Source organism: Phodopus roborovskii, unplaced genomic scaffold (assembly GCF_943737965.1).
Source record: "Phodopus roborovskii unplaced genomic scaffold, PHOROB, whole genome shotgun sequence".
Classification (NCBI taxonomy): Eukaryota; Metazoa; Chordata; class Mammalia; order Rodentia; family Cricetidae; genus Phodopus; species Phodopus roborovskii.
Genome location: NW_026126433.1, coordinates 43,072,920 through 43,093,266, shown reverse-complemented (window position 1 = coordinate 43,093,266; position 20,347 = coordinate 43,072,920). Strand labels below are relative to the sequence as shown.

At 52.5% G+C, this 20,347-nt stretch overlaps 1 protein-coding gene across 1 annotated transcript; it reads right to left on the bottom strand.

Moving 5' to 3' along the window:
* Positions 1 to 1,061: 1,061 nt before the first annotated feature.
* On the bottom strand, positions 1,062 to 18,536 carry Igsf9 (immunoglobulin superfamily member 9). Its single transcript, XM_051186333.1, has 21 exons — positions 18,410 to 18,536; positions 15,797 to 16,060; positions 15,391 to 15,579; positions 10,582 to 10,734; positions 9,746 to 9,900; positions 9,424 to 9,541; positions 7,907 to 8,048; positions 7,651 to 7,796; positions 7,411 to 7,553; positions 6,069 to 6,209; positions 5,438 to 5,554; positions 5,087 to 5,237; positions 4,761 to 4,884; positions 4,356 to 4,531; positions 3,895 to 4,145; positions 3,606 to 3,690; positions 3,344 to 3,520; positions 3,039 to 3,081; positions 1,993 to 2,841; positions 1,601 to 1,728; positions 1,062 to 1,371 (listed from the first exon to the last, which is right to left on the bottom strand). Exons 2-21 carry the CDS (start codon positions 15,852 to 15,854, stop codon positions 1,190 to 1,192), a joined length of 3,528 nt encoding a protein of 1,175 aa, XP_051042290.1. The 5' UTR covers positions 15,855 to 16,060; positions 18,410 to 18,536; the 3' UTR covers positions 1,062 to 1,189.
* Positions 18,537 to 20,347: the final 1,811 nt, after the last annotated feature.

Genomic DNA, 20,347 nt, shown 5'->3' with positions numbered 1-20,347 from the left:
CAGACCCAGCTTTTCTCTCTCCCTTCCATCTCCTGTTTAATAACCTGACATTTCTCCTTAAATCTCGGCGGGATCAAAAGGGAGAGGGCTTTAATGGGGGAAGCTGGCAGGCATTTTTCTGCCCCCTAGGGTGGAGAACAATAGTTTAGGGGTGTCCAGGACACCTTTTACTTTTTCTTTCAGGCTTCAATTAATGGATCCCCACTTAAAATCCCACCAGGGTTATTTCTTTCTTCACATTATGGGGGAGGCCTCTGTTGAGTCCGATATTTTAAAAAGTGGCTAGTTCCACATTGACCTTTGCATTTTCTATTCCCAGTCCCACTCAGACCTAAGGAATGCCATTTCGATTGTCCTCTGTGCCTTCAGGCGGTTCCTCTGCCTGGAAGCTTTTCCCTTTTCTCACTGGCACCTCACCGGCTCTGCCTGTTACCTGCTGTGTGGCTGTTGCCCAATTACAAAAGCACCTTCTGCTTATTTGCCCAGTCTACAAAATAAACTCAAAGCTGTGGAGACCTAAACATTGCTTGGAAAGAGTAGGGAGAGCAGTGCTTGGCACAGAGGGAAGGCTGACAATCTTCTGTGAGGGTCCCAGGAAGTCTTTATGCCAATGTGATTACCAGCTTCCGGCTTTATCACAGAATTTGGTCTGCTGTACACATCTGTCTGCCTCACTGACCAGAAAGAATCCCCCAAGGACAAAGCATTATCTCCATGAATTCTGTATTTTCTCCTGGCTTCTAGCCTAACAACAAATCCCTGCTAGATGACCCTACAAGGCACTCAACAACTATTCTTTGAATGATGGTTGAATGTGTCCCATTCACAATCTTCTTTCTCCATTCAGGTCCCGGGACTTTCTCGCTTCTCTTAGACACAAAGACAGGTAACAGAGAAACAGTTTTCAGACTTTTATTCACCAGTTTAAAAAAAAAAAATACTAAACTATAAACTGCACCCATACTATAAACCACACACACACACACACACACACACACACACACACACACACACTTCAACCCCCAGTCTCAACTAAAAGTCAATACATTCATTCAGCACCAAGCTCAATGAAGCCTATCATCAGGCCACCATCAGGGTCTATGCCTGGGTACAAAGGGATGGGGAGCAGTGCCCGAGCTTGGAGACTTTGCAGACCCATACGCCTTTCCTAGCCTCACACTAAGTGTGTTCATAGCAGAGTAGCCTGTTCAGGGTAGGAGATGGACTGCTGATAGGCTGGTAGCCGGGCCCTGGTAGCATCCCTTCGGCGGCGAAAGGCTAGGAATTCCTCCCGAAGGGCAGCACAGCGGGCCTCAGGGCCAGGAGCATGGGCTGTATTCAGGAGACAGCTTTCCTCTGGAGTCTTCATACCTTCAAAGGGAAGGCGGGACCATGTGAGGAGAGGTATGGTGACTCATGGGTGAAGGGCTCAGGTGGGCCGGAGGCTCTCAAGGGCCTTTGCATGCAATAAGCCTTAAGATCGAGAGACGCTCCAGGGCAGGGAGCCTGAGACTCAGGAATTGACTGGGAATAGACAGACCAGCTTGGAACATGGAAGGATGAGTATGGAACAGTTCAGCCAGCCAGGAAGTTCACATACCTAGTTCTGGCTCGAGTTCAGGGCGGGACCGAGAGCTGGCCAAGCCCAGGTGCCAAGGCTCCAGCAGCTCCATGTCCCCGGGGAGTTCTGAGTCCCATTCATAGTTCTCATCCACAGAAGTGTTTCTCCTGTTAAAAAGGACAGCAGAACATATGAACAGAGGAACAGGGGGCACCCAGCAAAGTGTGAACCTGGGGTCCTGGAAATCACACTGATGAGCATCCGGGGCCTTGGTGGAGTTTCTAAGAGGAGTTGTCTGGCCTCAGAGTGGGAGTGGAACATGGAAAGTGAAGAGTGTGGGTGGGCGGGGCGGGGGCGGGATCTGGAATGATCTGGAATGACAGGGCAGGAGAATGGAAGGCCAGGGCAAGAATGGGAGGTATCGCCTTCACCTTTTGCTGACTGTCACAATGTGCTCCCTTCGGGGCCACCTCTCAGGGCCACTGGCCCAGCTGCTGGTATCTCCTGGACCTGGACTGAGGTAGCTTCCCCCTGCAGAGGGGGCTGTGGAGGGGGGCCGCAGGAAGGAAGCGCTTCCTCTCCCGCTGCTCTGGCTGGTGAGGCTGCCACGAGGGGCAGCAGGAAGAAACCCTGGCAACACCCGCTCCCTCAGTGTCCAATCAGCCAAAGCCGTGTAAGGGAGCTCTGAGGAGGCCCCAACCCCCATCAGTGTCCTAGGATGCGCTGCCCTGAGGTTTGCAGGTGAGTCAGGTGGTGGAAGGAAAGAGGAGGGCGCACAGGGCTGAGTATCCATGAAATCTGGAGGTGGAGCAGGTGTGGGCTCCTCAAGAGGTGGCCAGTCACCGTCTACATTCATCTCCCGGAAGAAGGGTAGGCTCAGGTACTGGAGCAGGGGTCCTGGACCTGGTAGGGGGGCCGCAGGAGGCGGTCCCACAGGGCTGATGTCTGCAATGCAGAGGGGCTGTGGGACCCCACTGGGACTGCTACTGCTACAGTCAAAGGACTGGGCCAGGCGTTTGGCTGAGGTCTGAGGATCTGCCCGCTCCAAGCATAACCTTTCTTGTGGAGGGGCCACAGTAGGTCCCATCACAAAGCGGCCATCTGGGCCTCTGCAAATGGGCTCCAGGGGTAAGGGTCCCCGACCAACTGGAGAATCAGGGTGGGGGCTAGGAGGTCGGGCAGGCTCCCCCCAAAGCAGACTCTGGCGTAGGCTGGGGGCTGGGGAGCCCTGGAGCTTCAACTTGGTCACGCTGTCAGGGCTGTCTGAGCCAGGAGCAGAGCTGAGGAATGACAGAAGATAGGGGTCTGGCCTTGCAAGGTTTGTTGCACAACAGAGCAGAGCTAGGGAGGGTAAGCAAGGGTGGGACCAGGTGGTAGGGGGCAGAAGGAAAATAAACATGGGACTAGTCCCCAAGCCAGTGTACAACATGGGAAGCGACGGGAAGGCAGAAGGAAGACAAAGAAATAAAGGACTTACTGTGGACCTGACTTCCTAGGTGGGGAGAAGATCAGCGGTGGTTCTGTAAGGACAGGAGAGCAGCAGGTGGTCCAGGTAAAGTTCCGCCCAGGCTCCAGGGATATAACCCTCAGCCTCATTCCCATCCAACTGGGAAAAGGGTACGTAAGGGCCAGCAGGTATCAGATCTGAAGGCTGCCGCATCAGGACCAAGTAGAAAGCAGCTGGTGGGTGGGCAGCCCTTCATGTGGCCAAGAAGTAATAGGGTCCCTGTGATGAGGGTGGAGGGGTGAGGGCAGCCTAGGGAAGAGAGTGGTGGTACCTACCCTGGCGCAGACGTTTTCTGTGGCGGCGGGCAGCCCTGCGTCGATTCATGAAGCAGGCAGCCAGGATGCTCACAAGGACTGCCACGCCCAAGAAGCAGACCCCACCCACAACACCAGCCAATACGGGCTGGGGCAGGAGACCTGGTAGCTGTGTTCGGGAGGGGTACACCTCCAGGCCTGGGCAAAGGGACAGGAAAGAGAGTCAGTGGACTGTGAATCCCCATATAACCTCCAGCATCTTTCCCTCCCATGGGGTTCTCACCAGAAGTGGAGATATTGGCTGTGTTGCTGGGATCACTGACATAGCTATCAGCAAAGGCCAGGAGGCGGAACTCATAGAGCACGTCCTGGGGATTAGAGGTGGAGGGCCACAGAGCGGGTCAGGGCCAGCACTGCCCACCACAGTCCCTTTTGTAAAGACCACAGTTGGGATGTCAGAATGAGGTAGGACAGGAGGTGAAAATGGCCAAGTCAGGATGAGAAGACGGGACCACGAAAGAAGAGGACACTGTCAAGTCCCTAGGAGGACCTTCCCTGCCTCCTACACACACCTTGATGAGGCCAGGCACCAGCAGCTGGATTTCTGTGCCTGCTACAGTTTGGTCCAGTATCTCCCAGCCTTGGGAGCCTTGCCGTCCTTCAAGGACATAGCCATCCAGTTTCTTAGGGATGAGTTCCGGGGGGTCCCAATGCAGGAGTACCCCCCGGGGAGTCCGTACTGCCACCAAACCTCTGGGAGGGGACAGGGGAGGTGGCATCTCTGTTGGAGGAAGCCTAGAGGCAGCCGGTGTGGTAGGAAGCCCTGGATGGGACAGACGGACAAATGAGGAATAAGAAAGAGTCTCAGGGCCCTTCATCCTACCCCTCCTATGGCCTTCCCCAACTCACACACACTGTGCCATAGCCTTTCTGGACCCTCTCTGGGCCCCAAGTGGCTCAGCATCACTGTGCCATCTCCACCGCAGGTCTTCCCCATGCCTTTCTGTGCCACACAGGGTTGGGGACCTCTTACCTTCCGGTATAGCCAGGACGATCTCACTGAAGGGCCCACTGCCCAGTTTATTCTGAGCAAGGACACTGAACTGGTACTGAGTATGGGGTTGCAACCCTGGCACTAGGAGGTGTGTAGCTCCCATAGGCACAGCCAGAGATACCCAGTCATGGTGGGCTCGGTCAGGACGCTTAGCCCTGGGGAATATAAGGCAATCTCATCAGCAAGAAGATAGGGATGGTGTAGGGTCCGGAGAGCTGACCTCACCCCTCTGCTCAACCACCAAAGTCTTAGGACCTCGGCCCCAATGTTAAGAATCTATGAAAATAGGTAGCAGAGCTAGCACGTGGCTAGACACAGAGGGATGGAAGGAGGAAGGGCAGGGGGCCAGGTAGATCCAGGATGAGGTCAGGGACAGTCACTCACAGTGGGGTATACCAGACACTGAATCTCTGCAGATAGCCACCATCAAAGCCAGGCTCCCAAGAGACATTGGCACCCTTGGGTAAAGGTACCACAGACACATTGGTGACGACATGGGGACTGGTGCCTGGGTAGGGGGAATGGAGGGAGGGATGATGATCAGGACCCTGAAGTAGGGTAAATAAAGAGTAAATCGGAGGTTCTGTCCTCCACCCATTATCCTGGGGGACCCCATACCCACAAATCCCCACTATACCTCCCAAGAACAATACCCCCATCTCCCGTTTCACATGGCTCCCCGAGTCCCAGCCCACTCCCAGGCCGCTAACCTAGCACATAGACGTTGGTAGAAGTGGTCACTCGGGCTACCGCACTGCTGGCACTGCATTCCCATCGTCCATGGGCCTCCTTGGTCAGAGGTCGAAGGATGAGGCTGCTGTTGCTGTCCACCTGGGCCTGGGCCTGCAGCCCCCGGCCCACCTACAGAACCACCAGTCAGCCCTGAGGACACATGCAGCCACCCCTCACCAAGGGGGCCGCTTATCTCTCCAGGTAACTTGTCTCCTCCCCACATTGCCTCTGACAGCCTGTACCTTCACACATCCTCCTTCCCAAAAGACAACCAAGGGGGACAGTGGGCATGGGCCCAGGTAGAGCTGAGCAGGATTCAGGAGCCTTACCTTGGCCCAAGAGACAACAGGAGGGGGGTCTCCCCAAGCGGAGCAGGGGATGAGTAACTCTCGCCCTACTTCTTGGAAATACTCTTCCTTGGGCTGCTCTATAAAAGCCGGGGGAGCCTGCAGGCCAGATCTGTATTGGGAGGGGCCTCTTACACAGCCCTTTTCAACTCTAAGCTTGGATATCCCCCATTCCCAGATCCCTGCCATATTGTCTTAGTCTCTTAACTCATTCTCCATCTCCTCAGTTCTGTGTCTTTGCTCCCTGCAGGTAGGACTGCAGGGCAGTGGTGGGCTGGGGCCAGACTCTCTGAGATAGATGAGTCCCTTCAGACCATCCTCCCTCTCTTCCTTCTCCTTTTCTCCCTCCCCTTCCCTCCCTCCCCCTCCCCTATCTCCTTTCCCTGTAGCAAGGGAGGCAGAATGCTTGAGATGAGACAGATAACTCATTGTGTGAGTGTGTACGTGACTGATGTCCCACTGCCCAGTCTCATCTCTGCATAGTCTGCTGGCTGTTGCTATGACCACCACAAGAAACAGACTTAGGAGCCCCTCCCACACCTGTCTGCCTGACTCCACCCTTAACATGGTTTAGAACGAAGCCACACCACAACAGGTTTGCTGTAAGGCTCACCTTGAGCAGCACCCGGGTTGTAGAGGAGGGTCCAGCAGTACCCAGACTGTTGTAGGGGGTACAGGAATACTCTCCCAAGGCATCCTCATTCCCAAGAGCAATGATGAGTGAGCCCTCTGGGCCCTGAGACCAGCCAGGGAACTGGTGAGCAGAGGAAATAACATGTAGAAAGAGAGACTCAACAGAGGCAAAGCTGGGGTGGAGAGAGGCAACGCAAGAGGGGAGGAGATACAGGAAATTCTCTTGACAAGAGTCAACTCATCAACTCTGGGTCTTGGCCTAACCCTTTCTCGGGACTCTAGATCTCCACTTCTCTCCAGGGTCACTCGAGGAGAAGTGCGTGAACCGCATCCCTAGAGTTGAGCCACATGGGGTTCCCTGCCCGCTGTGAGTTCCCTGATGTCCTCCCAGCACTTTGGTGCTAAATTCTGCATCTCCTCCTATTCAAAATCCTCTTCTATAATAAAGCTCACCACCACCATTCTCCTGGTTGAAGTGCAGCCCCTCACTCTCCATATCTAAATACTTGTCCGTCATTCTGGTCTGAGTATGAAGATTTATCTGTTTTCAGGTCCTCTCTGGCTCAGACTTCATAACCCCTCACCTCACCCGGGCCATCTGAGCTGCCTCACGGCCTTCCAGCTGCCCTCCTAACTCCTACTCACAGTCCTGACACCACACCACCGCCTCCAAAAACTACTGCTGCTATTGCCTTAAGACTTTTATTACCTTTCAACAAAAATTTACCGAAAACTACAATTGCAAACGCCCTGGGGACACTATGATGAAAAGATGTGACACCTCCAGGGATTTACAGTCCCCTCAGACAAACAAAAGATCCCCATCAGCTTAGAATGAGGTCATACGAAGTTGGCATGCAGTTTTTCCTTTAGGACCCAACCTGTCTTTCCAGCCTTTTCTACACCACTCAAGTTCCTACAGGTGCTCACTGTAGCTCCCACCTCACCTACGATTCATTATCTCACCAACACATTATACCCTGCCTGTGCCTGGAATGAGTGCTCACACGGCAAGGTATATCACCAAAGTTCCAGAATTTGTTACTGACCTCTCCTCAACCGGACCTAAAAGCAAACGAAGCCTTGTTCGTTCCTTCTCTGGCCAGACAGAACAATGTCTGTGGCAGCTCTATCTCCAAGGCTACACTCTAGGGATGGATACTTCTTTGTTATACCCCCACATTCACCACCTAGCACAGTATCTTGTAAGAAGTATGAAGTTTCCTAACCATAGCGATGAATTACACTCAGCCACCCATTGCAGCTGGCCCTCTGACCATAATAACACCTAGCTAAGCTCTTCCCCTGACCCAAGTCTATACCTTGTCCAGCTGCAAGGCCTGTCCATCTTTGGTCCAGGTGACAAACAGCAGTGGGGGGTTAGCGCGAACAGGACAGCGGATCACGCCCCGCATGCCAATGGGCAGGGGTGTCTCAGGGGGCATAACTGCCACCTGTGCTGGGTCTGAAAGAAGGCAGAGTCAAATTGAAGGGCAAGGTCTTGGTCTGTCTCGAGGGGTAGCAGACCAGGGGTGCAGGTAGGAGTGGTGGCCCAGACTTACAGAGCACAGTGAGATAGGCATAAGCAGAGGGTGGATGCGGCAAGCCATTGCTGGGCACACAGGTATAGCGGCCAGTGTCCTCAGGCTGAGTAGCCTGTAACCACAGACTTCCATCTACCAGAATCCGCACTCGAGACTGTAGGCGGCTGCAAATGGCAAGTGTAAGGAGGGGCCCAGGCCTCGCCCACACGAGGAATCCCTCAGATACTATTCATCAATCCCCTGACTCCACCACCCAAAAGGTAGGCTACCCTACCTAATGTGGAAGACATTGACGCCATCCTGGAACCAGCTATAGGTGAGATTAGCAGGGTATGCCTCAGCCTGGCAGGCCAAAGAAACGTCCTGAGAGACATTGACCGTAGTGTTGTTGGGGGGCACCAGGATGACAGGAGGTCCTGGGGGCAGTAGAAAGGCAGAGAGATGATGTCCTCGGCCCCTGATCTTCCCAGAACCCTCAGGACACTTCTACGCTTCTTCCTGGTTCTGCCCTTTGTAACAGGCACATGGTTCTACAGGGCCTTGAGGGCCTGAAGCAGGAGATGTGATAAAAACCTATCCCTTTTCCAAGTCTTCCTTGTTTCACTACAAGTGACAGGTAGCCCTATTTACCCTATTCCTCTCTGCTTAGAAACTGTACGTGAAGGAGAGTCAGTTTTAACTCTGTTCATTTACTCTGTCTCTGTCACATCCTTGTCTCCCACAAAGGTACCCATACATCAGCAAAGATACTGTAACAATGCCAGGATCTAGATTTCCCTGTCACCTCAACGCTAATGGCCATTCATGTAGAAAGGACCCTATTTGCTCACAGAAAATTCCCCCCCCCTCCACAGTGCCTACCCATAACCCCCACCTGGCCACCCATGTTTCCATATGTCAGCTTCATCAGGCCAGTCTGGGCACTGGCTGTCCCCATGCCAGGCCGATTCCCTGCCCCTAGTGGGTCTAACCCAACCCTACACCTTCTGCAAACCCGTCTCTAGCTACCAATTGCCTTCTCCATCCTGGGGCCTCAGTGCACAGTGCACAGCCAGTTAGTAACAAGTGGGAAATGACCCAAGGACGCACAGAGAGCACCTGCCACGGGCTATACTGAGCATCTAGCGCTCTGCTTGCTCATCTGTCGAGCTCTCATAAGGACCAGTGAGCCAACCGTCATCTTTGTGCTATGGCAGATGAAAAAGTGATGTTTCGGAGGCAGACACATTAGGAGGGAACTCATCCTAAGTCAAAGAGATAGGCAGGACTTCTCCTTGGGCCTTCCTGATGCCAGGCTCTCTGTCCTTTAACTATTCCCCAGCACTGCTCTTGTCAAGTACCACAGACAATGACACTCCAGTGGTTCACAAATTAATGTTTCCCTCCAGGAAACCAGGTGCTATGAAGACAGAGTCCTGCCTCACACAGCTCCTTTGTGCCTCTTCCGAAGGGGTCAAGCTGAGCACGAATGACTACATGCCACTTTCTGTGCTTGTCAAAGCCCTGAGAGGTTGGTATGAACCTCTGTCTTGAGATGACAAAGCCAGGGCCCAGGAGAGTCCCACGGTTCATGGCCTAACTAACACTAGTCCATGGCCTTTCTGCTGTAATACACTGATGGGCACTAAAATGTTCATTTCCTCAACCTTTCTTTCACCCTACAGGATCCCCTTCCTCAGATATGAGCCCCCCCACCTCCCACCCCGCCATCTTCTGTGTGCTTCCCCCCAACACAGGTCAGGTCTTCTCACATAGCTGGCCCAGGTCCCCAGCCCTCCCACCAAAGAGCACCTAGCACCAGCAGTTGTGTGGTATGGGTGACGCTGCCCTCGGTGCTAGAGGCTTGGCAGGTGTAGTCTCCAGCGCTGCCTCGCTCCACCCGATGGATCCTCAGTGTCCCGTTCTGCACCTAGGTAAGGTGTCTTTAAGAAAAGGCCCTTCCTGTTTGGTCAGTCTCACACCCTGCACTTCCAGGACTCGCCAGCAGAGGGAGGCAGCACCCCAGGCTCAGGGAAGTAATAGAAAGCCCCTCCTCCGACCCATCTCCCAGCTTAGCTTCTGCCCATCCCCTGCCCTCTTAATTTTGCCCTCCCACATTAGGGGGCCCACTCACTTGCACCAGACCCTGGCCCTTGCCAAGGTCCTGTCCTCGGAATTTCCAAGTCACATGAGGCTGGGGACTGCCAAGGGCCACACAGCGCAAGCTAACAGCCTCCAATTCCTTCACTTCCACTTCTAAGGGAGGTGTCTCCTGGAACTGAGGGGGCGCTGTGAGGAAAAGAGGCATCAGGGGCTGCCAGAAGGGCTAACAGCCCACAAAGCAGTGTTCAAAAGCCAGGGAAACCTTATCTCCGTGTGGCTGCCTCCCCAGGCACATCGGAATATTAGCCCAGGGTCACCTGCCTACTGTATCAGGGGCACAGGACCATCCTAACACTGGCTGCATGTCCAGAGGTAGGGGGAGAGCCAAGTGCTCAGGGGAGTCTGGGAAACAGGAGGTGTCTGTCTTAGACTCATCTCTCTCAAGCATTGGTGGCACAAGCTGCCTCTCTACCCAATTCTCTGTCTCAATCTCACCTATAAAATGGGAATGGTTACAACGGTCTCCCTTATCGTGGTGAAAAGGTCTCAGATGAAAAGTGCTGTGCATGGGTGAGCTGCATCACTCAGGGTCCCAAACACCATAATCATGACCTCTACCAAAGAGTGGAAGTCCCTGACTCAGAGCCTAGAGGCTGACTGGATTTTATTTGAAGAACTGAAAGGGTGGGAAGGAGGGCAGAGGTAAGAGGCTAGCACTAAATGAGCAAACACAGTGAGCAAACGCCAGGATGGGTAGGGGATCCACACTGCACTGGGATGCAAACAGAGCTCCCTCTTCTAGTCACTACCAGGGTCCCATCATTCTCCTCCCTCCCTGCACCGCCTGCCCCCCCCCCAGCTTCATACAATTGACTGTCAGGTGCACCCAGGAGCCGTTGGCAAAATCCTGTTCAGGGCTGTGCTGGTCCAGGAAGAGCACACGGCACTCGTACCAACCCTGGTCTTCTACCCGGAGCCCCTCAATCTGGAGAGATGCTCCTGTCTGCAGTTGGACTCTTCCTGTGGGGAGGGAAGTCCCGAATCAAGGGTGCTGAATGGACGGACTCTGCAGGAGCCCCCCAGTCTGGTCCCACGGGCCATTCCCAGAGCTTGAGAATAGCCTAGGCCTGTTATCCAAGAGAGAGGGTCTGCAGAGGAACAGATAGGATTGAGGTCACTGAGGGCAGATTGCTATGCTCAGTCCTTCCAACTGCTCCTGCCTTTCAACAGCTGAGACCCAGACCCAAGAAAATCAACGCGTGGTTAGTGGACAGAATGTTCCTGTCAAATACGCCAGACCTCCCAGACCATTAGGGAAAGGAATGAACGAGATTCACCTCCCCTGAGCTTCTTTATAAGACGGGAGTATGAGTCCCCTGTGGGTACTTCTGCTTTTAGAGGACTCTGTTCCTGGAATCCCCAGCAGTGTTTGGGGCCCTCCCAGGGCCCCAGACCTCAACTCCCAAAGCCCATAATCCCTCGCAGCTATTATCAGCGGCCTAAGCGCCTTACGGTGGCCAGAGTCCAGTGCAGCCAGGCAGCAGTGTCAGCAGCCTTCTCAACACATGCCATCCCCTCTACGACCCAGCTGACTGACCACGTGCAGCCCCTCCCACATGCAGCCACACACCCCAGCACAAAAAGAAGCTTCCTTCCCACCAGGTCAGCACCCACAGCCCACCCCAGAACCACAGATGCCCACCCAGTCCCTCAGTCGCCTCCTCTGACAGCATCAGAAGTCCCCTAGCAGTATGTGAGAAAGGCACATGCTTGGCAGCCCAAAATACCCAGGCATGCGTCCAGCTCAGCTGTATGCTCCTACGGGCAAGTTACCCAACCTGCCAACTTCAGTTTCCTCATTAGTAAAAAATGAGAAAGGGAAAAACTGGAGTGAGGTAGAAGGCAAGAGATAAAAGAGGAGGGGTGTTCATAGCACCTGGCATCAAATAAAGGCTCACTATGAAACAAATGAAGAAGACGCAGATTTGAAATCAGAAGTCTATGCTCAGTCTGATAACATATCCCTCCCTCTCCTCTTCCACACCAGTGAACCGTACCACCATGCACCAGGTTGCCCTATCGGGGAACCTGGTACAACCTGGATTCCTCTATCACCCCCTCCCTTATAGTTATTCATTGCATCTTTCAAATCCTACCTAAGTATCACTATTTCCCTCTCTGCCACCTTCTACCTGGAAACCTGCAGCAACTCTCACCTGGGTTGACCAACTGCTCCCATGCCCTCTACACTTACCAGTGGCCCATCCTCACTTGACCTTTGCTGTGAACAAATGGAATTTTCTAAAGTTCACAAGACAGGCAAATGTAGCTCCCAGATGATGCTTTCAGAGTCCTGCCCATCCCAACCCTCCCTAACAGTAGCAATCCTGAAGCTGTTGGGGACTCACTCCCTCCAAACTGTTTGCACTCTACTCCTAGGGTGGCCTATTTGAAGTAGAAACTCAGCCTGCTTGCCCTTGATGCCACTGGAAAGATGACAGCCATAGGATCTGGGTGGCTAGTAGGCCTTTTTTTCTAACAATTGGTCCCTAGGGTGTGGATTCTTTAAGATGGGTGGACTTGCTTGCAGGACTAGGTGTATAATTCCCCACCCAGAAGATAAAAATGGGCCTAGCGGGTAAATATTTAACATAAGAATACCCTTCCTTGGGCTGGAGAGATGGCTCAGAGGTTAAGAGCTGCTCTTCCACAGGTTCTGAGTTCAATTCCCAGCAACCACATGGTGGCTCACAGTCATCTGTAGTGAGATCTGGTGCCCTCTTCTGGCTGGGTGGAATACATGCAGACAGAACACTGTATACTAAATGAATAAATCTTAAAAAAAAAAAAAAAAAGAATACCCTTCCTCAAACCTGCAGGATTCCTGTCACTCTAATTTGCCAGGCCAGGGCCTAGCAGACCCCAGTCTTCAGCTTATTCCATGCCCCACATGATAGACCTTTTCATTATGTTAATCTCTGAGCTCCAGAGTGAAAGAAGAAAGACTGAGCGTTGAATATGAGCCATGTAATATTAGACAGCCACCATATTTAATCCTCCCCCCAAAATCCATTATTGATGAAGGAACTAATGTTAAACTTCTTTCCAAAATTGCATAGCTATTAGGAGATCAAGTCAGGTCTCCTAAGTCAGTGCACTTTCCACTGAACACTGACATTAGAATCAAATAATGTTCAGGGCACTGAATAGTCTCTGATTTCACTTAAATGTTATCAGCTAATGGCTAGCAGTCCTGACATCTGTTAACTGGAATATCCAGTGCAGCTTGTTGCACAAACTAAACTCCCTAAGAGGTCTAGACTGCCAGGCTACAGTGTTTCTGAACAAGAAGGTGACCAGAGTGGCCGTCCTATACCTTCCTGTCTCCTGGACCCATTTCCTATAAGTCTGTCCTCCACCTGCAAGGCCAAACCTAATGGATTTTAGATCTGCCTACATAGGACAGAGTCTGCTCTCTCGGGCTCTGCAAAGGCAAGAAACCACACCAAATTTAACCATGATCATGGACAAGTGTATGCTCACACAGAAGTTGAGCATGGCAGTGACTGTGTACATACTGTACTATGAAGCCAGAGGCAAAAGAACCATTCTGGGGTGACGTATCAAGGCAGCCAGGTTAAAGGGATCAAAAGAAGAAGGGGAGGGACTCAGCATAGGCATGAAACAGAAGTCCCTCTGCTATGCCAAGCATCCCTGAAACTTAGCGCGGAAACCAAGGGCCAAGAGCCAGTCTCACTGATTCTTAGTCTAATATTCATCCCAGGAAACCTAAGTCAGAATACCTTTCCACAATTCCTGGCCTGCTTCCCACATCCTGGTGCTATGCTTAATACTTTAAATACTGTAGCTAACTTGACCTATTAGTTCTCAATCATTGTATACTGCCTTTTACTCCTTCTATACTAGTTTATACATCTAGGTTCCTCTGCTACACAGCTTCGAGAGCCCTCTAAAACCAGCTTTCCCTTCAGTGCCCTTCCCAAAGCTACTATTTCTCTCATGACTCCTCCTATAATCTAGGCCACCAGCCTCATAGGGTCCCAGGCCATCTCCCCTCCACTTGCCCACAGGGTTTATGACAGAACAGCATTGTCCTCAGCAACCTCCACCTCCTGTTGCTTAGCAACTGCAATTGTGAGTCCCCTGCACAAAGGCTGAGAGGCCCCCTTCTGAACTGTGGAGCAATAAAGGGTTAATGGGCTCAGAGGCCTCCCCTCTGGGGTCTTCACCAGAGCAGGACCCATGTGGCTGGTCAGGAGCTTCAGGCCACTCAGGGGCAAGAGCAGAAACAAAGGGTAGAGGTAAGAGGAAAACTCAAAGGCTTGCAACTCCCAACCCTTAGAACCAGAGAAAAGCCACAGGTAGACAGGGAAGCTAGCCATCTCTGGCTTATCTGCCCAGGCACCAAAAGACAATACAAGACGGATGCTGCAGCGAGAGAGAGAAGCAGAGCTTTACATCTCCCAGGTGGAGTCCCAGGGAAAGCCCTTCCCGCCTCTCCTCCACTCCCCCCTGCCTTGCCTCAGCCTGGCAATAATTTGAATTTGTCCAGCCTCAGCCCTGCAGCCAAAACCCCCTGGGCACAGACAGGCACAGGCAGGGAGGCCAGCTGTGCCTGTGTTGTTTCTCTCTACTTGTGCTAATTGAGGCCCACTTTCTTCAAGCCCCCAGGGCTGTACACACACACACACACACACTCTCTCTCTCTCTCTCTCTCTCTCTCTCTCTCTCTCTCTCTCTCTCTCTCTAACTAGGCTGTTTGCCAATAACTGCCCCCTGTTTGAAAATAAACTCTCTTCTACAGGCACCTGCCAGCACCACCTCCCGTCAGCTCAACCAGCCAGTGACAAGAGCCCAGCCAATCCCAGGATTTCCCTCAGGATTCAAACCTGAAACAGAAAAGGTACCCATCAGCATCTCTCCGGGTGCCCTTTTCTGGATTTCATTTCTGAAAAGGAAGTACCAACGCCCACTCCTGCCCAGCAGCCCAGATCCATCCTACAGGCCCTCTGAGACCTTACAGTAAACCACTCAGATTAGGGGGCTCCATCCAGGGTTAGGAACAAACTAGAGTGCAGTAAGAGAGGTGGTCTTCTACTGGAAGGTCTACACAGTACGTCTGCAACCCCTCACCTGTGTTCATGCTCTCTGAGACTCAGAACCGCTCTGCTCCTGATTCCCACATTCCTACCCACTCTGCTGTCCCTTCAACCCACTCCCTAAGAGCCTGGAACCTCCAAACTGCCATTCTGGACAGCAGGCAAGGGAAGACACAGAGTGGCAGATAATCAATCCAGAGACCAGCGTAGGGCTAAGTGGGGAAACTACAGAAGATCAAGATGGAGTCAGGACGGTTGCGTGAGATGAGGATAGAACAATTAGCAAGTTGGGATGGATACCTGGACTGGGGTTGTAGGATCTCCCGTGCATGTGACACATCACACATAGCTAAAAGATCAAATCTCGAATGTGTGCATGCATTGTGTACAAACAAATGAATCCTTCGGTGAATTAGCATTGCTGGGGAGCACGCCATGCTTGCTAAGCAGTTAGGGTAGTGGAGCAGGAGATGCGACCGGAGAGGACACAGTGCAGCCTGCACAGCCCCTCCTTTGTGGGTGACACTCCCACCTCCCACCTAAGGACAACTCTTACCCACGTAATCAGGGTCAATTCGGGGAGAGTAGAGGCCGAACTGGATGAAGATGGGAAGCAGGAATCCAAAGCGCAGCCACTCGATGACATGCAGAGGGGGGCGGCCAGCTGGGGGCAGCAAGTCACAGCCCAGAACTGCACTCTCCCCAGCCCGGCCCACCACAGAGACCACCTCAGGCTTCCTTCGACCTACGTGGTGGGTAGCATGAGGGAACAGCAAGGGGTCAAAATGAGATATGGAGAGGGGAAACTCCATCAACATCTCTCTAGTTTCCTTGAGACTTTGCATGACAGGAGGAACCCCCAACCTCTCTGAGCCAGCCCTAGCCCTCTCCTACTCTCACAGATAACCCCTTGTGAACAGTCACATCCCAGGGAGACAGAGCTGATAATCCCCGGGGCTCACCGTCAGCCCCCTGGCTGATGACCAGGCTGAGGATGGTCAGACTGAGACACCAAATCATAGCCCAGCTGGCCTGCTCACCCGGCCCCTCCTATCCACAGGAGCCTAGATGGAGGGGCCGGAAGGATGTCCGCTGCCCAGCAATCCCAGAGAGCATCGGTCCTTCTGATCCGCCTCAGGCAACCAGTCTCAGCTCTCACTCTTCCAGTTAATGCCTAGCTCATGCAACACCTGAGGGAGCTGTTCCAGTCTGGAGAGCCACCAGATCTAAATGCAAAATATAAGGCAACAGAAGAGTTGGTCAGTGGAGGAGACCAGAAGAGCAAGGTGCGGGGGGGGGGGAGAACAAAGACAGAGAGGAAAGGAGGGGATGTGCACAGAAGTCTGGGTTGTACTGCTGGGGATCAACTCTGGGACCTCATTCCTGCCAGACACTACCACAGCTATACTCCTAGCTCCCAAACCAGACATCCTGAAGCCCTGAGATTAAGCCAGGATGTGAACAGTAGAGAGCTGTCCGGTTAAGACTACACAGGTAAGGGAACAGATCCTAGAAAAAGCAAAGGAATTCTGGGGATGCCTGGCAAGTGATGCAATGTTCTTAGCAAACTGAGCAAAGAGAACTAAGGGTTCTCACAGGGGAAGTCCTGGAGATGAGGACCACTGTGGTGCGCTAGCCTCCTCACACTTCTTTTTCCTGACACCAACAAGGTAACAGATAACAGATAAGGCCATTATTCACCACCACCCTGTGTGACCAATAGGGACCACAAGGATCTTACTCAGAAGCAGACAGCTAGTCTAGCACAAATCTCAGATAGACTCCAACCCCTTATCCTGTAGAGAGTGCCCCCACAGAGCACCCACATCCAATTCCTCACCCCATTTCCCGCCCTCTGTGTTGAGCCCTGGACCCTGGAGACATTCTCCACTCAATCAACGCTGCTGTTGGCAGTGAGTGAGTCAGGGACCTGGGAGAGGAGGAGCTTGCCCTTCCCCACCTGCAGAAGAATGGGGGGTGGGGGCAGCATCCTTCAGGTCTGGACAGATCCAGGGCTGGCAGCTGTAGTCACTTTCTTCAAGATGCTGCCAAGGAGCCCTCCCCCAAACACCCCGACTTTGTGCCTCACCCTAATTACTCCCACGCACTCCTCTCTAGTATCCTGGGGGTGCCAGGATTTGCCAGGCCCTCCATTCCCTAACCCTAGAGGCATGATCTAAGAGAAATCAAAAAGGCTTTGAGTCCCTAGAATACACAAAATGAACCCCGGAGCATGTAAGCTAGGCACTCCTAACAGTACCAACTCCTCACCATCTAAGGCAGGCACAAAGGGCCAAAGGGCCCTGACCTGGGCCTGGCAAACCCAGTGGACTCTGCTCTGAGGCCTCCACCCTTTTCTGGGCCTCATGCAATTCAGTATTGTCTGTAAAATACCCTCCACGGGGCAGTATCGCCCCTGTATGCCTGAGCCTGGCTACTTAATTCCCTTGCCTCCTGCTGCCCCCATCCCGGTCTCCTGGACTTGCCTGGAAAGCCTTCCAATTGTACCATATAGAAGTCATTATTCTCTTCTGGCTCGACCAAGAATCTTTTGACCCAGGCATCCCCAGAATGTATCCCACTTTTCCTGGAGCCTTTCCAACTCCTTCTCCCCACCCACCCTCCGTCCCTGTGATATTCTCATCCCATCCAGCACTGCCTCGCTCCTAGGACTCCCATCCCAGCCATACACTTTTCACAGTGTCTGCAAAATTCCAGCTTCTCACACCTGATCTCCAATTGCAGCAGGTCCTCGCTTCAAAAGCACCCCTGGCTGGCCTCCTCCAGAATTTCCAGTTGCCCTCCCCCTCCCCACCCTGCTCTCCCGAGAACCCCCCCACCCCCCAATCCTCCAGGACTCAGCCCACAATACACTTCAGATAGTCTATCACAACAATTCTCTTTTCCCTCACATTCTCTGGCTCCTGGAACGCCTTTCTTTTGGAACCCGCCAAGAACGCCCCTAAATTACCTCTAACACTCTTCCAGATCTCGGAGAACCCCCCACTCACCCATCAGTAATTCCACTTCGCTCCCAGAACTACCCTAGTTCTGCTTCCCCAGATAATTTCACTTCTCTCTAGAGCTCCACCGCTCCCCCCTGTCTCCCACAACTCCTCACCGCTCCCCATGTCCCCTCCAATACCCCTTTCAACGCCCCAGGACACCCCCACCCTCACCTGCTTTGCACCGCACAGCTCTGCTCTCGCAGCCACACAATAGGGGGCGGACCCGCCTCCCCGCCTCAGATGCCCCGAGCGCCTCCCGTCGCCCTGGAGACCGCCAATCCCCCCCCCCTCCCGCGGCGTCCAATTGGAGCCAACAGAGGCCGGGCAAGGCGGGTGGGACCCCCGAGCCGCCTGGGAGTTGTAGTTTAGAGACAGAAGGACGCGGTCGCACGTGGGCTCCAGTCGCCCTCTCGTGGAGCTCTGTACAACTAAGCGTGGGAAGGCTGGTCGCCTCTTCCCGCCTCGAGTCGGATGGGCTACTGGGTCAGACCGATCCGTACACCAATAGCCGCAGAAGCCTACCCCCTTTGCAGGCTGCTTGCATACCCTCCTTCCTTCATAACTTACCTACGGCCTTCTCCCCTTTCCGAACAAGCGTTCCACAAAGTAGGCATCGAAGGTTGAAATCTGAGCCAGGGGCAGGAGCACCTGGCGGAGAGCACGATTCCCCGCCCCCTCCCTGGGGATCCACCCAAGTCCGGGACCCATCTGATCTCCTCTGTTTATCCCCACCCCCACCCATTTCCTCTCGCTGGACTGGAAATACCTGTCTGTTTTGGCTAGCTCCCAGCTTTTGCCCTGGCGCCTCCCTGTGTGTAGCTTCCTGAAGACTGATGTCCTAGTGTGTGATTGCTGGGGCAGCTCGTTGCACCAAGGACCTAGAAAAATAAGCCCGGGGGGGGGGGGGGGGAATGACAGGCACCCTAACAACGGACATTGAAAGAGAAAGAATGAAATAACTGATCCTTCACTGAACCCCTTGCAGGGTGCCAACCCCTGGGGTAGATTCATGCTTTCGTTCGTTGCTCCTGTACTCTGCACGGAAAGCCCGCGAAGTGAGTACAGCTCCTTCTGACTAGGGAGAAAACAGCCCATGGACCAGATGGGGGAACTTGCCCAAGAATTGCCACCTAGGCACATTCAGGGTCTGCATTCAGATCCAACCTGAATCATGGAACCCACCCCCTTGGACATTTCTTCCACAGTCATGGAGTTAATGAAATCGGGGTTGGGAGCAGACTCTGGGGAAAGATTGTAAGCACACCTGAATCACTGTCTTAACACACTCTGCAGTGGGCATCGGGATCTGATCCCATTGCTGTAGTTGGCTATCCATCCTTAGTAAGTCCTGAGAGCCGGAACATTCTTAGGTCTTAATGCTTGAGTGTTTTGAGCCACACAAAGAACTTGGATAAGGAAAAGAAGGCTGGAGCAGAAACATGGTCTTTCCTACTACCCCAACAAAGACCTAGAAGACCTAGAACTCCAGGCTTTGCAGTTAGTTTGCATGGTAGGCTGCCCTAACAGTTGGCATGGTGGGTGACATCATGTTAGTGAACAGAACATAAGGGAAGTCTTTGATTTCTTGGTTCCCTACCAGTTAGAAGGCACTGGCCCACCACTGGTCCAAGAGTTTCGTTTCTGCTGTCTGTGGTGGTTTCTGGTAGATAAACTAATCTCATGTGGATGTTAAAATATGTTGTTTATATAAAATGAGATTTCAAATGGTTTTCAAATTTTAAAAATTTATATGTTCATGCTTTTCCCGAAAACTTGGCTGTTGTTGTTATTACTATTATTATTATTTATTGTTGTTGTTGTTGTCTGGTTGGTGGATCTTATGTGTTTGTTTTGGTTTGTTTTTGCAAGAAAGGGAACCTAGTCCTATGACCTATTCCCTTCTTACTCCAGAAGTGAAGTTGATTTTTTAAGATAGTAATCCCTAAAGGTCAAAACTAAAGATTTCCCTCCTGCTTGTCCTTAAGCCATTGTGATTAATCCTCTGGAAAAAAAATGTATCCAAGCCAACCAGAACAGCATCTAATTATCAGCCAGCTTGTATATTTCAATTTCTGGATGAACATATCAGAGAATAGTGGACCTGAAGAGTCTGTTGATAATGTGCCCATGAGCTCTGGTCCTCTCACCTTCCAGGACATGCCTCTCCAGCCTGTTTTCTCACATACCCCTGTGTCACAGCGTGTGACATGGCAGTCACTCGTTGCTATGATCCTTCAAATATGGGCATCTTGGTGTGTACTTTCTGTCTGGCTTGAATGTCCATTCCCCAGTTTGCATTAACCTATTATGAATAATGAGTAAGAGTATCTTACATGCTGCCAGACGACTATCCTGGCTTCTGAGGGTATACGCTCTTCAAAGTCTAAGCCTTCCTTCTCCAGGCTGTTTTGGGCTTTCTCTATTCAGAGATTGGCTCTAAGAATAAGGGATTCTGCCAATTCCAGGGAGATCCCTGGACCAGCTACACAAGGACTATTCATTTCT

Coding starts and splice junctions, on each gene's coding strand:
- Igsf9 (XM_051186333.1), bottom strand. CDS start 15,854: ATGATTTGGTGTCTCAGTCTGACCATCCTCAGCCTGGTCATCAGCCAG. Junction 5,555..6,068: donor CAACCCGGGTGCTGCTCAAG/GTGAGCCTTACA, acceptor TCTGGCCTGCAG/GCTCCCCCGGCTTTTATAGA. Junction 1,729..1,992: donor ATTGTGACAGTCAGCAAAAG/GTGAAGGCGATA, acceptor CCTTTTTAACAG/GAGAAACACTTCTGTGGATG.